A 23566-nucleotide genomic window follows, 5' to 3' on the forward strand; every position below is an offset into this window, starting at 1 on the left:
TCTGATTTCGTTTACTAAATACTATGGTATGGCACATCACAAAGTAAAAGTTAATATGACAAAATAATAGAATTAACATAGCTTTATTTGTTTTAATATCCTCCATATACCATTAAGCCTAAATAAAGAGTTAGATTAAATGTAATAATATGTATTAACTGGTGCGCCCATTTCTTCCACGCTGAATATATGTATCAGTGAATCATTCTGTCCTGCCACTCGGAAGTATGGACATACGTCCATACTTCCTGAAGGCTCCCTTGGTACTGAATCATCTGAATGTGAATCAGTCGGTTGGAACTGTGCAGATTCAAAATTATTCAATTCAAATGATTCTTCATGAATTGAATCAATTCAATTCGCTTGGTGTAAACACACCCTTACTGGGAGGAGCAACCCATTTATCACCAAAATGATGGTGATGATGACACTTAGACATCTTGCTGCTGGGAAAATGCAGTTGTACTGTAGTGATGGGATTGGGAGGTCATGGAGAGAGCTACAAATAACTTGAAAGTACTCCTGAGTGTTGAAAAATTTGTATACATACATCAAAACTCTTCAAAGGGATCACATAACTTGCATATTTAGAAAATTGAATTACTATTTTTCACTTTGTTTCACTTCTGAATATATAAAAATGAAGGAAATATTTGTAGAAATATAAATTAGTAATAAATAACAGTTTTTGTCATGTCTTTTAAAGTTATTAATCAGTAACTTTGTCCTTGAACCAAATTTTGGTAATGTAATTGAAGTGGTTATGAGGTAAAAAAATTTGCTCAAAAAGGAAGGCTCCTTTGCATATGATTCTTTTAATCGAGTTTCTCTGCCATTCTTTTGACACCAGACTACATTGATCTACCCTCTATGCATCACCATACATGACTATTATCCTCTACCTCAGTTTCTTTCTGTAATCTCACATGTTTTTAGTGATGCACTATTCTTAGCTTATTAATCATTTTCATCTCCATCTGCTTTAACTACTTGACATCCTCCTTCTCTTTCCTCTAGAATGAAGTATGATACTCTTCACATAAGCAAAATGTAAATGACATTTGGAATTAAAATGGATTCTCTTAGAATAAGGTGCTATATTGGATGTTAAGGCAGGACTTAATAATATGCTTAAGTATTTTGGGCTTATTTTCTGACCAAGTTAGAGAAAATTAGGTTTTGTAATTTTATGAGTCAGTTTAGTTTGGAACTTTGTCTTGCATAAAGAAAAGGAATTAGCATGGGGTTTGTTATAATATGTCAAACAGTATTACTCTGTTGTACTCCAGTTCAGGATGCTGTTTGACATATTCATTAAAGGGAAGTACACTAAACTCTGGCTAAGGCAGAGCTGAACATCTTGAATATCACACAAGTTGGACACCTTCAAGCCCTTGGATAAGTGTCGGATATCTTGAATTTTTTAATCAAGATGTATGAGACAGGAAATGAGATAGACATCTGCATAGACTATGGATACTTGACATGTGTCAAACAACAGCCTGTCGCATGACGTGAAAAATTCTCTACCTTCCATAAGGATTATCACCATAACATTGTGCTCTACACAAACATTTGTTATTCTGTCAGTCACACTTTGTCACTTGTGCAGACTAGACACACCACGGCCTCCACTCTAGTCCCATGCAAATTATTTCCTATAAGTATGCCAAAATTGTGTGTTATTTCTCTCTCTCCAATAAGTTTGGTTAGCCTTTCTGATAAAGAGGCTAGAGATATAGTTACTAAGAGAAAAAGAATTATTTCTTGACTACTAGTGGTTTGAAAAAATAACCATTGCTGTAATATGCAGAGAGAGAGAGAGAGAGAGAGGTCCTTTTGTAGCCTTACCTTCATCAATGTATTTTAATTATCATTTCTGATAAAGAGGCTAGAGATATAGTTACTAAGAGAAAAAATATTTCTTGACTACTAGTGGTTTGAAAAAATAACCATTGCTGTAATATGCAGAGAGAGAGAGAGAGAGAGAGGTCCTTTTGTAGCCTTACCTTCATCAATGTATTTTAATTATTAAGTCTTCTCTTCTCTGCCTCTGTCTACAAAGAAACTATTATAATCTTAAAGACTATATATATCTTTAGTAGTGTTCTTCCTTACTACCAAACATATTATCATCATTATCATCAGCATCATTACTCTCCTGTTATTACTATCCTATTTTCTTTATTTTACCTTATTTTTGCTAAGGATTATTTACTTCCCATGTTCAGTGCCTCGAAAACTTAATTCTTTCATCAATCAACTTGACACGACCTTCCAGATGACTACTGTATCCCCTCTTCTTCAATGACTCGCTGTCCTCATCTTCAACACTTAATATCCTTAGTCTGTCCTTTACTCATAATCTAAACTGGAAACTTCATATCTCATCTCTTGCTAAAACTGCTTCTATGAAGTTAGGTGTTCTGTGGCATCTCTGCCAGTTTTTCCTGCCCCTACAACTGCTAACTCTGTACAAGGGCCTTCTCTGTCCTTGTATGGAGTACTCTTTGCATGTTTGGAGAGATTCCACTCACACAGTTTTATTAGATAAGGTGAAATCAAAAGCTTTTTGTCTCATCATCTCTCTCCTTTGACTGACTGTCTTCAGCCTCTTTTTCAGCACCGTAATGTTGCATTCCTTGCTTTCTTTTACCATTATTTCATGCTAACTGCTCTTCTGATCTTGCTAAGTGCATGCTTCCCCTCTTCCTGCAGCCCTGCAGTCCTGCTGCACAAGGCTTTCTTCTTCCTCTCACCTCTATTCTGTCCAACTCTTTAATACAAGAGTTAACCAGTACACTCAATCATTCATACCTTTCTCTGGTAAACTCTGGAACTCCCCGGCTGCTTCTGTATTTTCATCTTCCTACAGGTTGACTTATTTTAAGAAGGAGGTTTCAAGATATTTGTCCTAGACTTTTAGCTAACTCTATTCTTTTATATATATATATATATATATATATATATATATATATATATATATATATATATATATATATATATATATATATATATATATATATATATATATATATATATATATATATATATATATATATATATATATATATATATATATATATATATATATATATATATAGATAGATAGATAGATAGATAGATAGATAGATAGATAGATAGATAGATAGATAGATAGATAGATAGATAGATAGATAGATAGATAGATAGATATATATATATATATATATATATATATATATATATATATATATATATATATTTTTTTTTTTTTTTTTTTTTTTTTTCCAGCTTCTGCTCATGGAAAAAAAAAAAAAAAAAAAAAATACTACCTAACTTCCCACTTGATCACTTAATTCATGGTAAGGCTGCAGAGTTTATTCCATCAGACTGTTGTAATGGATTAACATGACATGACATGTATGTGAGATTTTTATGTTTATAGTAATACTGTACAATAAATTAAGAACATGAATTATCTCTTTTGGTACACATTTGTTCAACATCAGTACTAACCTCTACTTTTTGTTTTGTGTCTCATTGGCTAGAGCTCCTCGTGCTGACTATTTTGAAGTCCATATGTGTTGCAAATTAATGATAACACTGTCAGCTTTTCTTGAAAATTGATTAGCTTCCTTTGGACATTGTCATATTTACTATTAGGTTACGCTTAGGAAGTTTACCATATAACAACATAGTGGTTTACGACATAAAGTGATGGTAGATCATTTTATTTTATGTTACACTAATTATTTCACAAGAAAATCATGCATTTATAAGTTACATTTATTCAGTAATGATTATACCTCAGCAATGAGCAACTCCTAAGCTTTCTAATGATATATAATTGTCCCAGTGTCTGTAAAAAGAATTTGATTGAGCACTAAAGGACTTAAGGAAATTCTTTTTAGCATTTGCTACCCATTTTTTTATCTACGTATCTTGAAACTGCTCTCTCCTGTTATCATGGGGTATAAGGGTTAAACTGAAGCATTCTTTATTCTTGCCACTTCATTTATGTTGAAATTTATGTAATCTTGTTCTCAGTTTCAGGAAATTATTCACACCTGAATGGAAAAGAATCAAGTTATGTATGTGAAAAGGCTTATTGCTCAAATAGGATTGAATAAAATGAAAAAATAACTAAACTGAAATTCATCTTTTTCTGTGTGATGACAATGCTTCTTAACATAGTTTCATAGTAATTTGTTATTTAGATCCTCCATCCATGCCCAACTCATGTGTACTGTATCCTGCAGGCCCAGTGGTGTATGCAGTGCTGTATTAAGCATGAGGACAACCGCCAGAGCTTGGTGTCCCTGGGTGCAGTGGGTGCACTTGTGTCAGTCTTGCAAACCCACCGCACCAATTCCAGGGTGGTGCGAGTGGTGTGCAAGGCCTTGAGAGTGTTCACCTTGGATGACGATGTGCGGCAAGCCTTTGGTAAAGCCCATGAACATGCACGTTTCTTAGCTGAGGAGCATAATCTCATTGCAGTTTGTTTGGAGCTGATCAAAGGTAGGAGTTTGTTCTTAGTGTGTTTAAGTGAAAATATGCTCAAAAGATGCCCATTATAAATTCATTTTTGCAGCCTTCAATCTTTTAATGAACTAGTGTATATGGATTTTATTTATTCTGTTTAAAAAAAACTTTAGCTACTTCTATGCCTGCTATATGTTTCTCACTAGTAAGTATGGTGTAGGTCTTTCTATTTTTACAAGTTAATTTTTTGGGACATGCTGGTTTCAATTTGAATGTATTTAAAAGTAAACAAATTACAATAAATACCAAATATTCCAAAAGCAAATATGATCATACACTTTGTGAGACAGATGGTGCACCATATGCTTCCTGCATTACATTGTGTGGAATAGTCAAGAGAACCTTATATCTCAAACTTAGCAATGCAAGTTCACATTTGTCCATTTTGTGCTGTACTTCACTTATCAAATCATACCTAAAGTGGACCTTTAAACTACCACAATTAACTTGTGTTTACATTTTTTTTTTTTTTTTTTTATTGAAAAATAAACTTGGCATAATGAAATGGCTTGAGAATGGTGAATAGCAGGAAAGTTGATATGGAGTTTGTATAATTTTCAATGTCAAAAACCAGATCTGTGGAGTTAAGTTCCTTATAGTTGACCTAGAGCAATGAATTATAATATGAACTATCTGAAGGTATGGTGGAGGATTTAGACCATGCCTTGCATGATTGGTTTTAAGTGGAGGAAGCTAAAATAGAAGTATCTCAGGATCATTGTTGAGTGATAGATTATACAAGAATAATGGAGGGACAAGAAATAAGCAAGTGTTGATTATCTAACAGATTATTAAGCCAATTTAACATTGATGTTTGTGTAAAACTTGCACAACAAGCAAAAAATTCCATTCATAAGTTAGTCAGTTGAGACAGACAAGCATTTTAGTTTGTTACAAATCATTAATTATTAATTAATGGTGGAATTTTTTTGAGAAATGGATTTATATTGTATGAAAGTACTGTGTACATCATTGATGCAACAGATTATGCACATTTTAATTCATTTTTAGGTACGAATTTCGTGTGATAATGGAGGGTTAGGTGTGTGTGTGTGTGTATATTTATATACAGTTGGCACCACGGGTATTGGCGCGAAAAATGTACGCCAATACCCGTGACGAATTATTAAGGACCCCCATTTTACACCTAAGAAAACCGACATTGGTATTGGCGCGAAAGCACATGGTAGAGTAGGCTGAGCTTAAGACCCACATGCAGACAATAAAGATCTCAGTTGCTTTTTGTGATTAGTCGTGTTGCAGCAATTGTTTTTTCCGCTCTGACGCGTTGTGTTTTTTGTGGAATTTTTGTAATAATGCCACGAGGCCCAGAGCTCACAAGGGAGAAAATTGCAGCAATAAGCTCACTTTATAAGGCAGGAAAGTCTAACAAGGATATATCAATCCAGACCAGAGTATCGTTGCGCAGTGTCCAGAGATGGACAAAGGAATGCAAGACAGTGGGAGGTGATTATCCCCCACTCCAAGTCAAGAGGACTGGACCAGCTAAAAAGACATCAAAAAGGACTCTGAAGGTTATCCAAAGACAGGTGGAAGCTGAACCAAGAATAACAGCTAAAGAATTGAAAGAAAAAAATCCAAAACTCCTGCAAGATGTGTCTGTTAGGACAATACAACGCCGCTTCAAGGACGATTTGTCTTATGAGCATCGGGCACCATGACGCAAACCTCTTCTGACGGAGAAACAGAAACACAATCGTGTGAAATTTTCTAAGAAATATCTAAATTGGGATAATGAAAAGTGGAAGAAGGTTTTGTGGACCGATGAGGCTACATTTAATGTTACTGGGAACCGAGGAGGTAAGGTTTGGCTCCGTCCGGGTGCGGACCCGTACCATCCCAAGTACACACTGGGGACAGTCAAGCACCCTGATAGTGTCATGGTATGGGGTGCATTTGGGTACTATGGTGTGGGCAAGCTGGTTATATTACCTAAAAACACAACAGTGAACAAGGAATCATATTTGGAACTGTTGTGTGACCATCTCGAGGACTGCTTTGATGCCTGTAAGAGTGAGGTGTTCATGCAGGATGGTGCCCCTGCACACACAGCAAAACTAATCAAAGAATGGCTTGAATTTGTAGGAGTGGATTACATAAAGGATTGGCCTGGTAATAGTACAGATTTCAATGCAATTGAAAATGTGTGGGGACTGATAAAACGAAGACTACGAGGATGTAACACAGCAACTGTGGAAAAGCATGTGAAGGAGATTAAGGACATTTGGGACAACTTAGAACCCTCAATGCTCCAAAGACTGGCTGAATCTGTTCCTCGACGCCTTGAGAGCTGTCTGAAAAGGAAAGGACTCCCCACAAAGTATTGGAGGCTGGTAGGTTCTACATACATGTTAGTATTGCACTTGTTTTAGTGCTACAGATGAAAAAAAAAACATCGCACCAATACCCGTGGCGCCGACTGTATATATATATATATATATATATATATATATATATATATATATATATATATATATATATATATATATATATATATATATATATATATATATATATATATATATATATATATATATATATATATATATATATATATATATACAGTAAAGTCCCAGGTTACGTCGGTCTCGAGTTATGTCAAACTCGTAGTTATGTCAGTCCACTATAAGGCAATTTAAGATTAAAAAAATTGAAAATTTATAAATCGTAAAGTGCGGGATTTATTGTTATTGTTGGTGGTTGCCCGCCACACCGCCCACCTCATGCTTGAATACAATAACACCCTGCCTCACTTCCACCACACCGTCGCCCCTGGCAAGAGTGTTATCCTACTTCTGCGTTTACTGACTCAAGTTCTTAGTATCTTGCTCAATGGCACCAAAGAGAAAACTTCTTAGTGACAGCAGTGATGCTAAGAAAAGGAAAACCATTACGCTACAAGAAAAAAGAGGACATAATTAAAAGACATGAGAAGGGAGGCAGCAGCTGTGCGTGAGGGAGGGAAGAAGAAAATGGGAAGCCCGTTACCATGACAACGGGGAGGTTGACGACCTTGAGGGCTCGCACACCCATCACAACAATAACAACTTCGGAGCCTTCGCCTGGGCCACACGACACTCGCAGCTGACTTGCACCGTCTGTGCCTGTCTGCTGATCCCTATTGCTCTTTCCTATTGCATTTCCTGCCCCACTGCCCACGCTTCTACTCCCACCGCGCTGCACTATGCTCCCAGCTGTCCACCCTGTGCGTCACAACATTCGACCTGCCCACCCTTCTGGCGGCCTCATGCGTCCACCCCTCTCTGCAACCTGCAGTCCTTCAACAAAAACAAGCTTGTGTTTCATATTCCTACATACTTGTAAATAATATAACAATATAACTTTTAACTTACCTGAATGACCATAAACAATGATTGGTTGAAAACTCCATAATATGTTTTGAAATGTACGGAAACTCGAGTTACGTACAAAATTGACTTACGTCATGTTTCAGGAATGTAATTCTGATGTAAACCGAGACCTTACTGTATATATATATATATATATATATATATATATATATATATATATATATATATATATATATATATATATATATGCCTCAAAAACTCAATTTCTACAACTATCTACTCGACATAACCTTCCAGACAACTATCCTCTCTTCTTCAATAACACTCAACTTCCCCTCTCCTCTACATTAAACACACTCGGTCTATCCTTCACTAAAAATCTAAACTGGAAATTTCACATCTCTACTCTTGCTAAATCAGCTTCCAAGAAGTTAGGTGTCCTATGGCGTCTTCGTCCATTTTTCTCCCTCCCAGCTGCTTGCTCTGTACAAGGGCCTTATCCGCCCGTGTATGGAGTATGGCTCTCATGTCTGGGGATCCACACACAGCTTTACTAAACAAGGTGGAATCTAAAGCTTTTCGTCTTATCAACTCTTCTCCTCTAACTGACTGTCTTGATTCTTTAAGTCACCGCCGCAATGTTGCATCTTTATCTGTCTTCTACCGCTGTTTTCATGCTGTCTGCTCTTCTGAACTTGCTAACTGCATGCCTTCCCCTCCTGCGGCCTCGCTGCACAAGACTCTACTTCTTCTCATCCCTATTCTGTCCATCTTCCTAATGCAAGAGTTAACCAGTATCTTCACTCCTTCATTCCCTACACTGGTAAACTCTGGAACTCTCTACCTGTGTCTGTATTTCCACCTGCCTATGACTTAAACTCTTTCAAAAGAGGAGTGTCAAGACACCTCTTACGTTAACTGGACCCTCCTTTTAGATTTTTTGTTTTTCTCTTTCTACTTTCTTCTTAACAGGGCCTGGCAACCAGCGGGATTTTTTTTTTTTTCCAACACTTTGTTTGCCCTTGGCCAGTGCCCTTGTAAAAAAAAAAAAAAAAAAAATATATATATATATATATACACACACACACACAGGTTTTAGGTATCAATTTCATGCGATAACGGAGGGTTAGGTGTATATATATATATATATATATATATATATATATATATATATATATATATATATATATATATATATATATATATATATATATATATATATATATATATATATATATATATATATATATATATATATACAGGCAACCCCCGTTTAACGAAGGTTCACACAACGAAATTTCGCTACAACGAAGGTTTCGTTTTACTACCATCTGCTTGTTTAACAAACACCAAACGAAGTTTTATCCAGGTAATTTTTTCCAAATTTGAAAGCCCCACCATATCATGCAAGCTGACAGGCTTTTGAATACACCAGGAGCTGCTGGTACTAAGGCCTGCCTCAGGAGAAATCCTGAGACACCTGTAGAATAAAGATCAAGATCAAGCCTCTCGTGGACAATACAGGCACTACCGAAGAGAAGAAATTCTGCGTCACCTGTAGCATCAAGATCAAGATCAAGATCATGCGCACCACTCACTCCCCAGTCAAAACATAACAGCGTCATCAGCAGCTCATCTTCCCTAGTTCAACTTACCACCAAAACGCCCTGCAATATGGCCTAACGTTCCTAAGAAGACCAGGAAATGTCTTACTCTCGAAGTGAAGCTGGTTATTATTCACAGACAAGAGAGAGGCCAGAAAACTAATAACATTGCTTACCACCATCTTGACTCCATCAGCAAGTAAGCAGACTCTATTAAGAAGGCTGGTGAGACCGCATCTTCCTTGAAAGCTAAAAGAACCACCTGAACTCGTGACTCTACAATGGATAAAATGGAAAGCCTTGTGGAAATGTGGTACATAAGTTTTGTATGTGGTACCATGATGCGCACTTTGTTTACATTCCACAGGTTGCTGGTTAGTGTATTTCCCGTTTCACTCTCCCTCCCTTCATAAAGTTAAGATCATCAACATTATAAAGTTACATACATACATACATTAATGTACATTATAATGACTTAAATTAAGCTACCTAAAAGTTTAACTTCATAATTTTTACTTTCATTAAACCTTTTACTGTTCTATGATGCACTCTCGCTTTGCTTACTCTCAATGGAAGTTCAAATCAGGGGTTAAACTTGTTATAATCGGTTCGCTTAACGAAGTGTTTTTTAGGAACGTAACCCCTTCGTTAAGCGGGGGTTACCTATATATATATATATATATATATATATATATATATATATATATATATATATATATATAAACAGTGGAGACTCAATACTCCAACTTAATTCATTCCAAATGACCGTTCGAGTATTAAAAAGTTTGATTATTGATACCTATAAATCAGGTAATTCGTTCCTGCCATTGCCAAACCCAGTTTAGAAAAAATCAGCGGTTTGATTTTACAGTCGCCGCTAGCATTGGCGCACAGAAGCAGGGTTAGCCTGTGTTTCATGGTCTTGTGTCCTGGCAAACACTTCTCTTCCTTTGTTATATAGATCATGTTTGGTAGGTTTTTTTTCCAAAACAGGCTTAAGCGCTCCTTATCCACATATTTCTTAAATTCAGGTACAAATTACTCAGCGGCAACTCTGTCAGCACTTGCTGAGTCGCCATTCCTCACAACAGAATGAATTACAGTTGTTTTCTTGAAATTCACAAATCACCCTTTTCTTGTTTTTAAAATCATCATTGGAGTCAGATGTAGTATCAGAAATAAGATCACGATCCAGCAGCGTAGCCTTCGCACAAATTATGCCTCTGACAAAGAATCACCAGCCATCTACCTTTGGTTTATCCAATCAACAATTTTTCCATTTCTTCCACTGCTGCAGGTTGCTTATATTGCCTTTTCACACCAATCACCACATCAGCTCTTTTAATGAGCTCTGTCTTCTTCAGTATTGTGGCTACTGTAGATTTAGCCATACAGTACTCAGCTGCAAGATATGGTATTCTTCCTTTATTCTCGTATTTATCAATAATCTCCTTTTTCCTTTCGATGGTTGTCACTACATTCTTTCTTGTGCCTCTTCGGTGCCATTGTAAGCTTCTAAATGCAAATAAAACAACAACAAAAAATTCCAGAGAGAAAGTGCAGGACATTGTTATTTTTACGACAGCGAAGGATCAATTGGCTGCAGTGAACCGGTGGGGTGCGTGGGGCGATGGAAAGGATGAAAGCCCACGACAATGTTATTCTTACAACAGCGAAGGATCAACTGGCTGCAGTGGACCGGTGGGGTACGTGGGGCAGCAGAAAGGATGAAAGCACAGGATAATGTTATTCTTACGACAGCGAAGGATCAACTGGCTGCGGTGGACTGGTGGGGTGTGAGGGATGGCGGGAAGGATGAAAGCGCAGGACAATGTTATTCTTATGACAGCGAAGGATCAACTGGCTGTGGTGTACCGGTGGGGCGTGTGGGAGATTCGCCAAGTGCAGGGGCTTACTGTACATAAGTTTTGTATGTAGTACAATGATGCACCCTTTGTTTACATTTCACAGGTTGCTGGCTAGCGTTTTTCCCACTCCACATTCCCTCCCTTCATAAATTTAAGATCATCAACATTATAGAGTTACTTACATACATGCATTAGTGTACATTATAATGACTTAGTCTTAAGTTAAACTGCTTAAATGTTTAACTTCATAATTTTTACTTTCATTAAACCTTTCACTGTACTTTGATGTACTCTCGCTTTGTTTACTCTCAATGGAAGTTCAAGTCACGGGTCAAACTTGTTATAGTTAGTTCGCTTAACGAAAATTCACGCAACAAATATTTTTTTCGGAACGTAACCCATTTGTTAAGCGGGGATTGCCTGTATTAGCTTTATGTGTGTAGCACATCCACTGCTGTCATAAGCAATGACTTGCCGTGAGAGGCCATGTTGGCATGTGTTTGGGTATTTGAGATAATGATTTTATGAATTTTGTTGCTAGTAAAGAATATTCTATATAGAGACCATGCCACAACAAAGTCCAGTAAAATCTGAACAAACATTTATATATAGGCGGTGGTGTAGTGGATAAGGTGGTGAGCGTGGGATCAGGCAGATGTCCAATGCGTAGGTTCAAATCCCTCCACATACTGTTTTGAAATTATGTAATTTCTCGAGTGGTTTAAAATTGCCTACATGTCACCATGGTACCCGGATTCTATGTGGAGGTGTTATTGCCTTACACCAAAGATGTGCTTGGGTGGTGTTATGGGGCCTAATATGGGTACCATTATAAATAAAATTGCAGGTGCTGCTAATGGGTGGAAGCTGGACAATGCTTCCCATACTTTTCAAATATAGCTACAGGCACCATAGGCTATAAATAAAATAAAAAAAAAAAAAAAAAAATCCACAGGCAAGGGGTTAAGTAAGTAACATTACTAAACCATATGTAAAAGACAGACAGACAAGTTTTCGAGATGCACATGGATGAGGGAACAAGATGTACAACAGGACATACAAAAAAGATTAAGAAAAGTAAATGTCTTCAGTGACATCTAGAAATATAATTCATTGTATCAATGTATTGAAGTCTGGAATAGTTTAAATATGGAGGTGGTTGCAGCTGTTAATGTGACTCTGTGAGCAAAGATTGTTGGAAAACAATGAATCTACTAAGTAATATAAGAACTGCATTTGTATACCTGGATGAAGAAATGATAAGGAGACTAATTGCAACAATGATTCAACCAAAATTAAAATATGTATCTGTGGTATGGCCACCAGATTTAAAGAATGTAACAGTGGAGGATGTAGAGATAGGAGAAGGTAATGGCTGTTGTAACCCTTGGAAGCACAAAATGAGTGAAGTAATCAAAATCAAGACAAAAAGGAAAGGAGAGAAAAAAATGACAATATCACAAGTTGTAAACCAATGAATACAATATAATTTTAAGAGATACTAGTATGTATCTAAAAAAAATTTAAGAGTGAGTAATAGTATAGTACTTATGGGAGACTTTAAATGCAAAGAAGTCTGCTGGGAAGAATGGACCATAGAAAGTGGATAAGAATTATGGGGAAATACACTGCTAAATTTAGTAATGTCTAACTCAATTATCCAGTGTGTTTGGGAAAACATCAGATTTAAAAGAAATGAGGAGTTTAGAATATAGACTTATTGTTTACCTAGGACCTTAGGAAATCAATTATATAGATGATCCCTTTTGGACAAAAATTGTAATCTCTTAATTGAATTTTAGTTAGGCAAAAGTTTGATAAAAAACTAAAGAGAAACTTACAAGAGTGGGAGATATAAGTACAGGAAGGCAGATTTTATTAACCCCTTCAGTAGTGGGATGCATTTTTTACCTTGAGCTTTGGGTATGTTAAGACAATTTTATCTACATTAGGTAGAGTCCATGGAGATCAGAAGATTATTGGCCAGTCTTCATTATTTGAATCCCTACATAAGTTTCTGAAGCTGTATAAAATCACCAAAATGAATATGAAAGTGTCATAGTACTGAAGAGGTTAAGGTAAGGAAGTCTTTTGTAGACACAAATTGGAAACAACCTATTGAACCTTCAGTTGACTATCCGATCGTTTATTACTCAATCTAGTTTTTAGGAACGTAACTTAATCATAAAGCAAGGAATACCTGTAACTTGTTTTTAATAATCAGGAATTATATATCGTTTATTTTAGCTACAAAATGTATTCAGCCTGTGACAAGTCTACTGTGAAGACAGCAGTAGCTGATTGTCCAACATGCATTTGTGGCTACTGCACAACAATAGCAGAGTTACCTCCATCCTGTCTCCCCAACATTGTTCAGCAGAAGACTCTGGCACCTGCATGGGTTAAAAAGAAATAGAACTTAACCTATGCTCAGAAGTTACAAAATTGTGAAGATGATTGACAAAGGTGAAACAAAGCATGTTAGGAAAAAAATTTGGAAGAAACGAGTCAATAGTGCATGGAATTCACCAAACCTTGATTATATCAAGTCCCACATGAAAATAGCTCCATCAGAAGCTGGTGCCCAAGCTATGTGAAGTAGCAATCAAGTGCTACTCAAGACTGAACAGTTACTAGGGATATATCTGGAGCAACAGGTACTATTGTGTTTGTTTGGATTTTGTTTGTTGGCATGAATATCTAAGGCTATCGACTCAGGTTGATTATTAAACGGGTCTGCCTATTACATCAGTGGCCAACTGATTATCTTTCTTATATTGGATATAATTTTGCTTCATCTTAAAGATCTGCTTTGGTGGATGAAACTATTTTCTATACAGTTTAATGTACTTTTAATCAACCTGACATTCATTTCTGTCACAAATAGTTTGGTAAGCTAAATTAATAAACAACACATGTTTCAGGGGAACAGTACATGGCATGCAATGTCTCCATGCTCAGCCATCAGCCTGCAAGGTTAGGTTACTGCATTATGGTAATGTTTAGTTTATTTAATTTATGAGGACAGACTTTTCATTTAAGATAAGTTTTGATGTACTTTTAATTTTTCTGCCATTCATTACCAGTTATAAATTATAAGTACACATATAACTTTTAATGTACATATCGAAACTGGTAATAGATAAAATTATTTCCACCAAAGCGGACTTTAACACACATAAAGTAAAACATTACCTAATGTACAGGCAAAACATAACGTGTCGGTCAGCACACATAATGTTATGGACATGCCAAGAAACTGTATGCTGCTGTTGCTTGCAAGATGGATGTGCAACAGCCTTTGTTATTTCTTGCCTTAAAAGAATAGGTAGAGAATTTCATGTCACATCACAAAGTGAAAAGCATTAAGATAACTAGTGAGGCAGCAAGTGATGACAATTCTGCATACCCTGAGTTCCTGAAAAACACCCATTCATCATGGATGAGACTAACTTCTACTTACATCACAAATAAGTCAGCCAAGGTATGTGGAAGAAAGGCAGTAAAAGAATGCTTTACCTTACTATTCACAATGAATGCATCGAGAACCTGCCACATAAAGCCAACAATTGTGCATCAAGCAAAACAACCTGCATTCTACAGAGAATGCAACATGAAAAGGTTGAATGTGCACTGGTTAAACTCAAGGAAGGGGTACATGTTGGCAAAACTTTCTTTTGACCAGTTCAAAGAGGCTGAGGAGTTTTGCCAAGTGAATCATCAGGTTTAAAATTCTACTTCTTGATAATGCCCCAGGTCATTCTCCACTTCTTTGGACTAATCATGCTAATGTTAAAGTGGAGTTTTTGCATCTAACACTACAGCATTAATCCAGCCACTTGGCCAGGAAGTAGTAGCTGTTGTGAAAGCGACATACTTTAGTTGGCAGTTCAGGGATGGAATCCACGAAACTTTAACAGTGCACCACCAACGTGCACATGTACCACTAATTGAAAGTGGTATCCATGAATGCATCAAATGTCAGTAGGATGTTGTGATTTACTTACTACACGTGCCACTAATAACTACACCTCCCAAGGTGTAGTAAAGGCATCACTATCTCCTATGTAAATATTGATGTGCACAAAATAATCTCTTTTTTATCCTCATCCAAGCTTTACCACACAAGAAACATGATTTTGTTATGCACATAATGAAATTTTGTAATGAACAGTAAAAGTAAATGCAGTAATACCTCGAGATACAATCGCCCCAACATACAATTTTTTTTATATATGACGAAAAATTTCATATAATTTACGCATTGAAATACGAGGATATTTTTAAGATATGAATAGCCATCAGTAGGTGGTGCAGCGATTGCTCGGCTACCCGCGTTCACCCAAACATTCAGCCCGTGTTGTGAATCGTTGTTCATCCTTTGTGCATGTATGTGTCTGTGCTCCTCGGCAGTGTGTATTTTTTCTTAAGTTTTGTGAACTCAAGACCCAAAAGTAAAAGTTTGGCAAGAAACACACAAAATAGTCTGTATTCACATACTGATTACACTGAGAAATCCAATAAACGAGTGAGTACAAATGGTGTTCTGCCCACAAGTAACTCTTCCTCTTTGCAATGCAAAAAAAACAGAAGTCTCTAGATCTCATGGTTACCAAAATATCACAGGTTGAATGAGGTGGTATCATCGGTTTACGTGGCCTTGCGCCCGATCGGGTTCAGTGGCCTTGGCTAGAGTGATATAAAACGGGCCCTTTGTATCATCTCTCTCTCTCTCTCTCTCTCTCTCTCTCTCTCTCTCTCTCTCTCTCTCTCTCTCTCTCTCTCTCTCTCTCTCTCTCTCTCTCTCTCTCTCTCTCTCTCTCTCTCTCTCTCTCTCTCTCTCTCTCTCTCTCTCTCTCTCTCTCTCTCTCTCTCTCTAAAAGAGCCTCAGCTCAACAGGCCCTTGTCCACGAATTAATCAATGTTAATGTTAAGTTATGTACTACTCATTGGGCCAATAAATGTCTCTCTCTCTCTCTCTCTCTCTCTCTCTCTCTCTCTCTCTCTCTCTCTCTCTCTCTCTCTCTCTCTCTCTCTCTCTCTCTCTCTCTCTCTCTCTCCCCCCTTCCTGTTGCCTGTTCTAATACCACTCTTGTTCAAAAGTTGTCTCCCTGTAACATGGCGAGAGATCTGAGGTATAGAAGTAAGGCGCGCAGGAGAGGTGGCGGAATCAGACACAGTGAAATCACTGTCGCTCCCATCATCCATCGTTGATGACACAGTGACGTAGAGCATATGTTTACTCCTGATGAGTGTTGCCTGGTCACAAGCAGAGAAAACGGGAAGAAAATAGCCAAAATATAGCCGTAAAAAACCCAAACGTCTATCGACATGTCCCAAGTCTTGCGTGATTAACGTCTATCAGTGTGTCCAGAGTTTTACGGGTTAAGTTGTTATTTTGGGCAATATAGTTCATTTGTATTATGCATACAATAAACATTGTATTTATCTTATATTAAATCTATATTTGGTTGATATTTAAAACATATTAATTTTTGGGGGGGGGCAAATTCATATCACAAGAACGAATTAATTCTATTTCCATTAATTTCAATGGGAAGAATTTATTTGATATACGATTTTTTTTATATACAACGATCATCACGGAATGAATTAAATTTGTATGTCGAAGTACCACTGTATCAAGATGAGAGAGCAAAATATCAAATTTGCCCACATTACCGGCCCACCAGGTGGCAAGATGCATGGCCAGTGGCCATCAGCCACAATCACTACAAAATTTGTGAACTTCCTGCTTTTCTAGTAACTGCTGCTATGGAATAAACATTTAACCATGAATTTTAGCCACTCACCTGCCACATTCTGCTGGTGTTTCTTTTTTGCCATGACTTTTGTTGTCAAGCTTGCTCAAAATCTCTGCACCTGTGACTTTACATCTCTATCACTAAGGCTAAGATCTTGATGTAGGTGAATCCTTGTCTCCTGGGTTTATTATGGGGTTAAGTAGGCATAATGAAAGGACTGGTAAGACTGTTGACTGTGGTGAGTAGTGGCTATGGGGTCCATTACACTGTATCAAGGTTTGCAAATAATATCACACTCTTCATCTAGGGAGAACCCAAAGCTGCTTTGTGATTGGTTGCTTTCACTTGTGATGTCATGTTTATGACATTACAACCTTGGTAGCCAATGAGTACTCTTCGATCGGTTAGGGCCATCCACGCTCAATAGCAACAATAGTTCATGGGTACCACTTCTCCGAGCTCATTGCGATGTCTTTATCAGACCTGTTCATTCGTTAAGGCCTTGTTATTACCGACGTGATACCGACAAGTTTCATGAATTACACCGCAGGTTGGTACAGCAGGCAACAGATGATCCTGTGCTCATACAGCAGTTAGTGGACAGTGAGTGTGAGAATGAGGACATGGTGCAAGGGGGATACTGAAGCAGAACTGCGAGTGATTTGCTATTGGAAATCCAACAATATTAAATAAGTACCATATTTGATGGCTCATGAGATGCACCTTTTCTAAAAAAAAAAAAAAAAAAAAAAAAAAAAACTAGTCAGGAAATGAGCTTGCATCCTATGAGGCCAAGGTTCAGCACTGAGCAGTGGTTGGTGATAAGTCTGTAGCAACAGAGGCTCTAAAATCAAATCCCAGACATCTTCACACATGTAAACAAAGAGATGATTGGTACTTCACCACAAAATGACTTTTTCTTTCAAGGTAAGAATATTTAATAGGTCATACTTACTGGTGATTCACATAGAATGACACCAGTCAGGAAGAATTTGCCTAGGTGATCATACACCACAAGAACCAAAACAAAACATACTATCTTGATCTTGACACGGGCAAGCTTTACTGTGTTTTTTACAGTGTGATGCTGTTACTCCTTGAGTTAAGACACACTTTCATATAGTTAAAATTGCACCTTTCTTTTAACATTCTAACCTTGTATCCATGTTAAAAAAATGATATAAAAAAGATTATGAATATTAGCCCTATAGTCTCTCAGTCAGTGCTAATGCCATATGCCAGATACTGTACATGTTTACGTCTCATAACAAATTATGTAGGCTACTAGCAGATATTAAAGTTCTTAAATGCAAAATACTGGGATATAGTAATTATCTAAATGCACGTGAGAGTCTTCAAATGTCAGGTGAAATCCATCACTTCATATTCAGAACTTAAATCCACTCATTTACCTTTTACCAATGTCTGCCAGAACAGAGTGCATCTTATGAGTGCATGCATCTTTTAAGCCATTAAATAAGGTAATTGACTTAATAGTAGACTGCTGGAACAATGTTACTTCTGTTACTATCAACCATGCTTGGCGTAACATTTTGGAAAGATTGCCTGGGGATCGCCAGGTGGCTGTACCTGGTAACCCATAGACAGTTGAGGCAGAGGCAGAACTGGCAGCAGCAGAGGGATGGCAAATCCCTGAAGCTGAAATTGCTTATGTGAGTGGTCAGAACATCAGGGAAATGATTCAGCGTCTTGCAGCAACTGCAAAAGATATTGTTGAAGAGGATGAAGTGGCACAAAGAGAAAAGTGAAAATGTGATGCATGTTGGTCTTTCTATCACTGACATCAAGACTGATAGAATTGGGTCGCAGGCTGCACCACCTCATTGAACAAGATCTGAGTGCCAACAGTGAGGAAAAGTTTTTTATTATTAGTGCACTTGCAAGTTATGAAGACCAATATCATGACCACATCAAATCTCTGTCAGCATCAGATCTTGGACTTCTTACAGCGTCGCAGTCAGGCACAGCAACCAGAGGGTGAACCAAGACCAGGACCCTCCAACCAACCCTCTGACTTAGATCAGACATGTGACTTTGAAGGCTTCTCTGGTGCTATGGATGATGAAATCTTAGATGAGTTACAGGCTCATCAGGGTGGTGACTAACACTCCACCAAAGCCTCAAAATTTACCCATCCACCTTAACTCCTAATCATCCACAACAAGGCAAATAAAATACTATAAAATGTATGTTGTTATTATGATTCTTGATTAAGTTTTTTTTATCTACAGTAGTATTATTTCTTTCTTCTTATACTATTATGTGATATAAATACTGGGCAAAAACGTTAGAAAAAATCATAGCTTGGAGGTCTTAGTGTCAGTTTAAATTATTTTCATAGGTTCTTCAGTCCAGCTATCACAATTTTGGCTATCATGCAGTGATAGATGCACCAATTAGGCGCTATAGCAGAGGGTTGAGTGTACAGGACTTTGAGGGAGAAGGATCAAGTTGATAAAGACGTATTTGTGTGGGATTCAAGAGACACAAGAAGACATGGTATGAAATCAAAGAAGATAGCATGTAAAAGAGATGTCAAGAAGTATAGTTTCCTGAATAGAATCATAGAAGTATTGAACAATTTAGATGAAACAGTGGTTCAAGCAAGGAATATTCATGAATTTAACCCCTTGAGTACCATGACATGTTTGCTTATTTATTTTGGTTACTATTTGGTGATTTTATACAACTTCAGAAACTCATGTGGGGATTGAAACAGTGAAGACTGGACATTAATCTTCTGACCTTGACAGACCCTTCCTAATGTAAATAAAATGGTCTAATTAAGCTAGTGATTTTGGCAGAGTGGTTAAATGATGCAGACACCACTAGTGAGCTCCTGTCCACTGTGGCAAAGCTGTGTGTGCGTGCTGAGTACTGCCAGGAAGCCTTGGACCGGGGGGCACTGCTGGTCATCAATGACGTCCTCATCTCCTTCCCAGACCGTCCAGTAAGTGGCTGTGAGGCGAGCCCCTCCCCCCCCCTCTCTCTCTCTCTCTCTCTCTCTCTCTCTCTCTCTCTCTTATTATTAGTGGTAACAGTCAATAATCAAGTTATTCATTGCACTCTTTCCCACTGTGCTAAGCATCTCTCCTCAACCTTAAGTCTGATAATCTGCTGAAGGTTAATAAATGGTCGGATTTTGTAATGATTGGCAGTAAATCAGTGGAGATTACTCTATTTCAGACTAAAGTTGTGTCTCATTCCTGCTTGGAGCATTTCTTACTGTACTTTGGTGTTAATGGAAGGGACAAAAGAGGCTGAAGCAACTTTTTTTTTGTATCATTTATGGCAGCTAGGGTGGCGTCAAAACATGCATACAATGGTGCCACTTTTCTTAAAGCTACAGTATGTAACATCAGCGGCATATGTAAAAGACACTCCAAATAAGATAGATGATTCACATGAGGATGAAGTCAACTGTACCTTGCTGTTCATAAGTTCTGTATTTTATTTTTATTATTATTTATTTTTCTTAAAATAAATTATAGACTTCCTACCTATATTTCTTCATATTAACTTATAAGTATTAATTTATAAGTATTACATACTTCTATGACTTCCACTGTATGTAAATGTGTGTCTCACAACTCAGGGGAGGAGTCACAGCCTGCCCTCTAAAGACAACTTTCCCCCTAACACAAATCTACAAGCACTTACACACACACACACACACACACACACATCGCGTAGTGTAGTGGTTAGCATGCTCGACTCACAATCAAGAGGGCCGGGTTCGAGTCCCGGTAAGCGGCGAGGCAAATGGGCAAGCCTTTTAACGTGTAGCCCCTGTTCACCTAGCAGTAAATAGGTACGGGATGTAACTCGAGGGATTGTGGCCTTGCTTTCCCGGTGTGTGTTGTGTGTTGATGTGGTCTCAGTCCTACCCGAAGATCGGTCTATGAGCTCTGAGCTCGCTCCGTAATGAGGAAGACTGGCTGGGTGACCAGCAGATGACCGAGGTGAATTACACACACACACACACACACACACAGTGGTTAGAGCGCTGGCTTCACAAGCCAGATGACTGGGGTTCGATTCCCCGGCTGGGTGGAAATATGTGGGTGTGTCTCCTTTCACGTGTAGCCCCTGTTCACCTAGCAGTGAGTAGGTACGGATGTAAATCGAGGAGTTGTGACCTTGTTGTCCCGGTGTGTGGTGTGTGCCTGGTCTCAGGCCTATCCAAAGATCGGAAATAATGAGCTCTGAGCTCGTTCCATAGGATAACGTCTGGCTGTCTCGTCAGAGACTGCAGCAGATCAAAACAGTGAATACACACACACACACACACACACACGAGACGCAGCAGAGGAAGGACGCGATACCGTCGCTCCCGACAATCAGCTGATCTTCACTACCTTTGTTTGGGTTTACAGTGGCCTGGGCGATAAGTGTGGACTCATTTTTCCTTTCATGCATACAGTGTTAAATAATAATGAGTGAGAAAGAGATTCCATCTAAATGCAGGTATGTGACAAGGGAAAGAATGAAAGCTGATGATGACAATGTTGGTGAGGGAGGAGGAGAATTTGAAGGCTTTGATACGGCGCAAACTTCACTATTTGATAGAGTCTTAACTATCGAACGTAAATTAGATAAATTGATAAAGGAGAGTATGGGAATGAAAGAGAATGAAGAACAGGATAAAGAGCTCCAGAAATTGAAAGAAAGGATAAAAAGAGTGGAAGAAAACGAAACTAGGCTAAGAACCGAAAATGAAGAATTAAAAGTCCAAATAGCGAACTATAAGAAATTGATGGAAGAAGGACTCGGTAAAGCCGAGAAAGAAAAAGAAAAGCTAAAAGATCTAGTTAACAAAGAAGAAGAAAGAGTACAAGACGTGATTAAAAAAGAAGTACAAGCATGGAGAATCCAAGATAAGAAAGACAAGGAATCATTTCAAGAAGTATTTCAAGAACAGTTAAAAGAAAGAGATGAAAATATGACAAGCAAAATGATAGGAGTCCTCAAGAAAAAAGAAAATTTAGTAAGAGAAATTGCGGAAAAAAAGAAAGTGTAATTATTTTTGGACAAAGAAAAAAATGTTAAATATAGACCAAGAAGGGAAAAAGACGAAATGAAATCAGTAAAAGACCTACTAAAACATCTGAATGACGAGGATAGACAGAACTTAGAAGAGGAAGTAGAAGAAATCCATAGAATGGGACCATATCAAGAAGGAGCAGTGAGACCAATTAAAATATTACTAAAATCACAAGCAGCAGCAGAAGAAGTACTATATAGAAAAACGAAACTCAGAGAAACAGAAGGTTGCAAAGATATATATATATATATATATATATATATATATAAAGAAAAATAGAAACGAGGAGGAAAGGAAGAGACACAATGAACTGGTGGCAGAAGCAAGAGAAAAAAATAATGAAAGGTCAGAGGAGGAGAAGAAGGCATTTTTTTGGAGAATTATAGGAGACAGGATAAGGAAATGGTATATAAAAGAGAAAGAAGAGAAAAGAATGGAGCAAGTTTAACTAAAAATGATAAGAACAAGAGATTAAAAATGATGTATACAAACATAGATGGGATTTTATCTAGTAAATTAGAATTAAGAGATTACATAAAGAAAGAAGAACCAGATATTGTATGCCTGGTGGAAACAAAGTTAAATGAGGCAATAAAATAGACATAGATAAAAGGTATAATATATGGAGGAGAGAGAGAGTGGGTAAAGGAGGAGGAGTCATGATGATGTTAAGGAAGGAGATAGTGGTAAATCAAGTGGAGTTTGGGAAGGAAAATCAGAAATACTGTATGTTAAGATGCATATTAACAAAAGGAGTTAACAATCATTGGAACATATGTGCCACCAAAACAAACTCATGGACTAACCAAGAATATAGAGACATGATAGATGACACAATAAGGAGTCTTACAAGAATCATTAAGGAAAGGAGAAAAGTGATATTGATAGGAGATTTCAACTGTAAGGAGGTAGACTGGGAAAATTATGAAAGTGGTATGGGGAAGATGCCTGGGAGATAGATTCCTGAACCTAATGATAGATAATTTGATGGTCCAAAGAGTAAAGGAAAACACAAGATTCAGAGGAAACGATGAGCCGGCAAGATTAGACCTAGTTTTTACAAGGGATATACCAATTAACGATGATATAAGATACAAGTGCCCATTGGGAAAGAGTGACCATGTAATATTAGAGATGGATATAGAAGAAGGAAAGGAAGATAGAGATGAATCATACAAAGGAGACCGATTAAATTACAGAAAGGCTGATATTGAGAATCTCAAGAACTATTTTAAAACGTAAACTGGGAGGAGATGGAAAACTCATTAACGGTTCAAGAGAAATATAACTTATTTTTGGAAATATACAAAACTGGGGTCAGGGAATATGTTCCAAATATAGACCTAAAGAAGAAGGAAAGAAAGATTGGTTTAATGCAAGATGTGCTAGGGCAAAGGAGAAACGAGAT

The 23566-nt window shown here is 37.4% G+C and overlaps 1 protein-coding gene across 4 annotated transcripts in view; it reads left to right on the plus strand.

Moving 5' to 3' along the window:
* LOC123514707 (armadillo repeat-containing protein 6-like) overlaps positions 1 to 23566 on the plus strand; it is an 84767-nt gene that overhangs the window by 42207 nt on the left and 18994 nt on the right. For all 4 annotated transcript variants that reach the window (XM_045272772.1, XM_045272773.1, XM_045272775.1 and 1 more), the window contains exons 5-6: positions 4242 to 4500; positions 19919 to 20064. In XM_045272772.1, the coding sequence (XP_045128707.1) occupies positions 4242 to 4500; positions 19919 to 20064 (405 nt within the window). The remainder of the gene's footprint in view (positions 1 to 4241; positions 4501 to 19918; positions 20065 to 23566) is intronic.

The sequence above is a fragment of the Portunus trituberculatus genome, chromosome 38 (genome assembly GCF_017591435.1).
Source record: "Portunus trituberculatus isolate SZX2019 chromosome 38, ASM1759143v1, whole genome shotgun sequence".
In the NCBI taxonomy this organism is placed as follows: domain Eukaryota; kingdom Metazoa; phylum Arthropoda; class Malacostraca; order Decapoda; family Portunidae; genus Portunus; species Portunus trituberculatus.